The 6,311-nt window shown below is 43.5% G+C and overlaps 1 protein-coding gene across 1 annotated transcript; it reads right to left on the reverse strand.

The window, feature by feature from the left end:
- Positions 1-2,134: 2,134 nt before the first annotated feature.
- Positions 2,135-4,546, reverse strand: LOC306821328 (guanylyl cyclase-activating protein 2-like). The gene is made up of 4 exons (XM_079339691.1): positions 4,123-4,546; positions 3,821-3,970; positions 2,432-2,534; positions 2,135-2,343 (listed from the first exon to the last, which is right to left on the reverse strand). The coding sequence occupies exons 1-4, from the start codon at positions 4,399-4,401 to the stop codon at positions 2,216-2,218; spliced, it is 660 nt and encodes a 219-aa protein (XP_079195817.1). The 5' UTR covers positions 4,402-4,546; the 3' UTR covers positions 2,135-2,215.
- Between the last annotated feature and the right edge of the window lie 1,765 nt (positions 4,547-6,311).

The following is a 6,311-nucleotide window of genomic DNA, read 5'->3' on the forward strand; positions in this document are numbered from 1 at the left end:
ATACTTTATTGATCCTGAGTTTTCTCCAGATGAAGCCTGTTGTGTTAGGATGACCTAATCATGTGAATACTGTATTATTATCATCCTTCTAATCTAACATTAATCTGTGTACAGTGCTCAGTGAGATAAGATCATACTCAGGGAGAACAGCCTGCTCTGTCCTATCCTCAGTGTTTTTTTAGTACTTGTAAGAGTCCATCCTCTCCACTTCCTCCCCCATGCAGAGTGCTGACTGGGGGGCACGGGGGGCTTAATCAGGAGGGACAAGTAATGATGTAATGATTGCAGGACAGGACAGGTGGAAGCCAGTTTGAGGAGCCTCAGTGGAACCTTTTGCCCCCCTCATAGAACCGGGCCTGTTTGCAGAAGCTTTTTGACCTCTTCAAGCCTTTCACTCTCCGTGTTCATGCATCTTGGTCGTTGGTGAAGATGTGTCTCTATATAAGGTGCTGCTCCCTCACTACCTCTGTGTTTTTATCATGCAGAAAAGTGCTGTGCAGTCTTCTTCCAGTTCTCAGGACTTCTTTATGCCCTCTGTCGTGAACGCTCAGAGAGAAAATTAGGAGACTGACCTGGGTTGGGAATCAGAGAGTCAATGGTTGAAATGACCATTGAGATGAAAAGGTGCCAGAGCACTTCCTGAGTACTGCTGATGCGCCCTTTAAGCAAGGCACCAAACCTCCAACTGCACTGGTGTGCTCAGTGTGTCGCACAGGTTCTGGAATCTGTTGCAGACTTTAAACTCAAGGAGCTGGTGACCTTATATGTTCAGAAATCTAAAGTCAGAGACGTAGAAGCACACACTGACTCTCACATTTGATTTTTGTCTTTTAATGCACATTTTCGTACTTTGTCTCTCTTTGCGTCCCCGTCTGTAACTTTGTGTTTGTGCTGCATGCCGACTGTCTCGGTCAGGTCTCCCTTAATCTCCAACCTGGTTAAATAAAAATCCATCCATCCATCATCGTTATAGTTCGGGGTCACAGGGAGGTCCAGCTGCATCGAATAAAATCTTTGCTAAAAGTCATGTGAGAGTAAAGGGTGGAGGTGTTGTGTCACACATGAGACACCTTCTGTCCCTTTATAGTGACCACCTGCGACCCTTTCGTGAATGGATTTAGCCTGTCTTACTAATCTTATCCCTTAAGGCTCTTTGCTGACTGATGAATATATCTGCACCTACGACTCCAAAACCAACACGAGCTGCAAAGGGGACCAAAAAAACAGATATTCTTAATGACGCATTCTCGTCTCATTCAGCTGATTTCACACATTTTATAGAACGCAAATAATTACAGTAAAGCTTCTTCTGAGTCAGACTGGGCTGTTCTGTGGTGAAACTAAAGGATAGCATACTGTTAGGTAAAGAGCCTTAAAAGCTAAAGATAGTCACTTGGATTAAATGCATATAGTGACAGCTCCCGTGAGATCTCTGGGAGGTGACTGTGGGAGCTTTGTTGACATGTCAGGGCTCTTGGAGGTGATAGATGCAACACTACATCACAGCTTGGGAAGAGAAATAAACAATGCAGCACACGAGGCGTGCTCGAGGAAGAACAAACACTGTTCTTGTCTTGTTTATTTCATTTGAGCTGATGTGAGGCCAAGTCACGGGCACGCCAAGTCAAAAAACAACATCCTTGACATGAGAACAATTTCTTGCCATTCCTCTGCAGCGACCACTTCATTCACAAAGTTGTGTTTGTACTCGTCAGGAAAAAGCCACATGGATGCTGCATAAATGAATAAATGTATTTTTCCTTTAAGGCAGTGTGTTGCTGTGTGTGTCTTATTTGGAAAACGTGAGATCAGATGATTGGGGGGGGGGAGGGGGGGGGGCAGCTGAAGAGAAGCAGGATTGGATGTTTGGGAAGAGAGAGAGTTGAGGCAGAGGTCGGATTCAAACCCACAGCCACCACAACAAGGACTACAGTCTGCGTTGTGGGGCGCTCAACAGAACCAGAATGGGATACTCTTGATTGTTGCGCTGCAGCCGGGCCGTCGTCTCCATGAAGGATTGATGAAGCATTTTACAGATGTAAAAAAACATTTAAGGGGAAAGAAGATCAAAAAAGAGTCCTCAGTGATAAGATGTCCCTGAGATGACCTTGAATCTGAACTCTCCCACGACCACGTCCTCGTGTTCTCCCGTGTTTCCCCGAGCAAACAGAGCAAACTTTAAGGCAGCGTCTTTTTAAAGTCCAGTCATTCATCATCACTGTGTCATTTCCTTCTCCTGCTGCTCGATGAACCAATCACAGGGCGCGATGTCCAGTTTGAGCTGATCCATCACCCACGAGTCCTTCTCAGCGCCCTCGATGAATTCCTCTAAAGAAATGCGACCTGAGCGGGAGGAGCAGAAACGCACACGATCAGAAGAAACACAGCGAGAGGAGAGAAGGAGGAGAGGAAACCAGGAGAGAGATCTTACTGTCTCGGTTCTTGTCCACCATTTCAAATATTCTGTCGCAAATGTCTTCAACGTTTGTGTCCCTGATGCTCGGGTTGTTGTGTTTCTTTATCTTGTGAATGATCTGAGGAAACGAACAAGCAGGGATGTAGAGAGGAGGAAACAACAACAACAACAACAACAACAACAGGCGCTGACAGGAAGTGACCAGATTCAGAGCACAAGATAAGACCGCTGTTTTTGAGAGTTCAAATCTCAGTTTTATAGAACTGATTCCAAACCGATCCAAACTGAAACCGAGACACAGACTGGTGCTGCGGGTCGGTCTGATCAGAACATCACAGCAGCGTCTGGACTTTCTGGGTCAGTGTTGCAGTAAACTGTCCTCACCTTCGGCTTCTTCATAAGTAACCCGGCGGGATTAAAGCTACTTGAAAGGTTTCAATCATGAGGATCAAGTTGTTCCAAAGAGCGGATCAGGTAATCTGATCCTGGTTTAATCCGGATGAAACCTCCACTTTGTGTTCTTCAGAACTTTTGATACAGTAAGGATCAGGATTAGCCGGATCCAAAAACTGCAGATCATCCGGATCCCAGCAGAGAGCCGGATTGGTGCTGGATTACAGGAAGGAAATTCAGGAAAACTCAAGAAAACATTTTCCAGGAGAGTCGATACTTTAATTACATTTTGCACGAGATGGATGTTTTCCTTCAGTGGTGAAGTCGACGAGGTGCGAGCAGTACACATGCACGCTACACGTCATACATGTGTGATTCTGGGGGCGATGAGCCCAGGGGGCGGGGCCAACAGATATTTTTACATTGGGATGAAGGAGAGAAAGGAGACATTTCAGAGAATATAAAGGCAGCTGTGAATCCAGTTTATGTACCTTCATTGTAATAAAAGGACTTTTTGTGACCATAGTAATTATCAAGTACAGTTTTCACACTCGCAGAAAAGTCCTAATATTTCCAGGAGACACTGTATGTGTAAACACATTGAGAGAGTCAGAGTGAGCTGAACACAGCAGGAACTCATCAGGAGGATTCACCTGGAGCCGGCGTGAGAGCACGCTCGGTCCGCTCTGCGTTCACACATCAGGTCCGCCTCACGTCCTGTTTCACCAGGAGTCACACAATGTCTTCACATTGAATCACTTTGTTTTCTTGGTTAAATGTGTTTTAGAGTGAGCCAGAAGTGCAATCCTCCTGAAGTCATCGAGATATTTTTAGGAGTTCGATCTTTGTGGACCATGAAGATAAAACTGGAGAAATGGAAACAGATCTAGAGCGACACTTTACAGCCAACAGCTGATTCAATGTGAAGTTCGCACTAACAGTGCAGAGTGAACTAGGAGATATAAATGTTTCCAGAAGTCAAAGTCATAAAGAAAAATCAGATTGACTTACTTTGACTATGTGTCGTACTTCCTGTCTGTCCAGGCAGCCGTTTCCATCTCTGTCGTAAACTTTAAAGGACCATCTCAGCTTGTCCTCCAGTTTCCCACGAAGGACAAGATGCACGGCTGCTACGTACTCCATGAAGTCTATGTGACCGTCCTGAAGAGCAAACACACACGCACACACACACACACACACACACACACACACACACACACACACACACACACACACACAGATCAGACGCACTGCCTCCAAACACAGACAGAGGGGAGGCTGCTTTACAAACCCATCACAAGAAGCGAGCTTACCTTGTTGGTGTCGAAGGATCGGAACAAATTGTCCATGTAAGCAGATTCTTCTTCGGAGGATTTGCTGTTGACTCCAAAGATCTTCTTGAACTCGTGCAGGTGCAGGTTTCCACTCGGGCATTCGCTCGCAAACTTCCTGTAGAGCTCCTGGATGTGCTGAAGAGTCACCTCCCTCTCTGTGCCGCTCTGTCCCTGACCCATACTTCCATGAATAACAAAGCACAAATAAATGTCTAATAAGATGAAAACCTGCACACACAAGTAGTTAGGAACATCCATCTCTGCTCAGCAGCCATGACTCCACGACTTAAGTCCCCCTGTGTGGGCTATTTTAAGCTTTCAAATCCAGAAGACTTTCCAGCGATCCACGTCAAATCGCTCTCAAGAATTCTCTTTTTTCTTCAATATTTGTGAGTCCTCTCTCACAGCGACGACACATTATTCCAGATCCCCCCCGCTGAGCTTTAATGCCTCTGCCGTTAAGCAAACTGCACAGAGTGAGTGGATCGGCCCCACGCAGAGACAAAAGGCGACCTTCTGAGCTCGCAGGGAGATTAAGAGATATTGTGACGTCAAATCCTGGACGAGATCGTGTTGAAACTTTGGATCCTCCGAGGTCACACTTCTCCCAGCCTCAGCTGCCAGTTATGTGATGGTGGCTGATTGTGTAAGGAAACATAAATAAAAGACCTTCTGGTGTTAGATCCAAAGATTGGACCGACAGTACCACATATGGATCCATTAAAGAACCTTGCAATCCAAACCATGACAGAATGCATGATTCAAAAAAGATTCAAACTAAATACACACAAAAAAAAAACTAAACTTTATTGTTCTCAGGGGTGGGGCTCATTTTCTCACAGGTGGATTTAGTTTGTTAGCTTGATGCTAATACAGAGTGAAAAAAGCCACTATCTGGATAACAGAATTAGCATTTTAACAAAAGGATGTAACACAACTGGAGACATGTTTCCTAAACTGTGAGGAGACACGTGACTCATGCTGATCTGGTCCAATGATGTTGCATGACTCTTTCTGTCTCTCATTCACAGGACGTGTCCCTCTGCTGCCCCCTTGTGGTCGGTTGTGTGTAACGTAATCATGAGAGTCATTGGAGGCTGGTGTCTCGGCTCAAAAAAAAAAAAAAAAAAAGGATTTAAACGATTGATTTAAACATGAGCCTGTGGCGCAATTCATCTCCTAGTGGCTGAAACAAGTATTACAACAACCAACAAACACAATTCATGCCTGTTAACTAAAATGAACTCTGAGAAAAAAAAACAAAGACTGGCAAAAATAAAAATGTGGATCTTTGAGTGACTATAAAGACTTTCGCTCTCAGGTAGTTTGTACTTTAGGCTTCCACAGGTGGGTAACACAGGTGGTAGTACGGGTAATGGGTATATTTTTAATAAGTGGTGCGTAAAGTAGAAGTTGGATCAGTTCATGTGTCGTGAACTTTGTCATCTTTCTCACCATCCATCCGTCACACCTGACTTCAGCTTATCCCAGCTGTCATTGGGCGAGAGGAGAGGTACAATCTACACGGTCCGTCCAGAAATATAAGCATGAAGAGTGTATGAAAAAAATGTTTTATTCACAAAAAAGAAATTCACGTTTAAAACAGAAACACCACATGTTATTTTCTTCAGACCAGTATAAACAAAAAAGAATAAAGAAATAGTAAGTAAGTAAGCAAGTAAGTAAATTTTATTTATATAGTAAATAAATGAACTATTCTTCCATTGTCTCATTTTTGGTTGCATAAAGAAACTGAGTGTGAAATTCAGCAGAAATATCTCCAAACAACTTTAATTCTCTCATTAAAAACAAAAAACACTGTACGATTATTTACATGCAAAAAACGTGCTGGTGAATATTTTAATATAGTCTAGTATTTAGACATGTTCAGAACACATTTAAAAAAATAAAAACATTAATTAAATTTACCAAACAAAAACAATTATTTCTTCCTGTTTTGTTAAAAATCGTGTTTTCTTTGGGAGTTATTCTTTAAACTCCTAATCTAAAGGAAATATGCAGTTATTCATGTACAAATCAAAAAGAGAGTTTTCTGTTCTTCAACACGTCCTCTTTGAGTGGTGAGTTTCTGTACATCGAGGCGTAATCTCATCCACTGCAGGACCGAGACCATCGGAGCTGCTCTCAAAATCCCAGCAGAGCCGCAG

This window comes from Symphodus melops, assembly GCF_947650265.1.
Source record: "Symphodus melops genome assembly, chromosome: 3".
NCBI classification, from domain to species: Eukaryota; Metazoa; Chordata; class Actinopteri; order Labriformes; family Labridae; genus Symphodus; species Symphodus melops.

Coding starts and splice junctions, on each gene's coding strand:
- LOC306821328 (XM_079339691.1), bottom strand. CDS start 4,401: ATGGATGTTCCTAACTACTTGTGTGTGCAGGTTTTCATCTTATTAGAC. Junction 2,535..3,820: donor AAGTACGACACATAGTCAAA/GTAAGTCAATCT, acceptor TCGTTTCCTCAG/ATCATTCACAAGATAAAGAA. Junction 2,344..2,431: donor GGTGGACAAGAACCGAGACA/GTAAGATCTCTC, acceptor CCTCCCGCTCAG/GTCGCATTTCTTTAGAGGAA.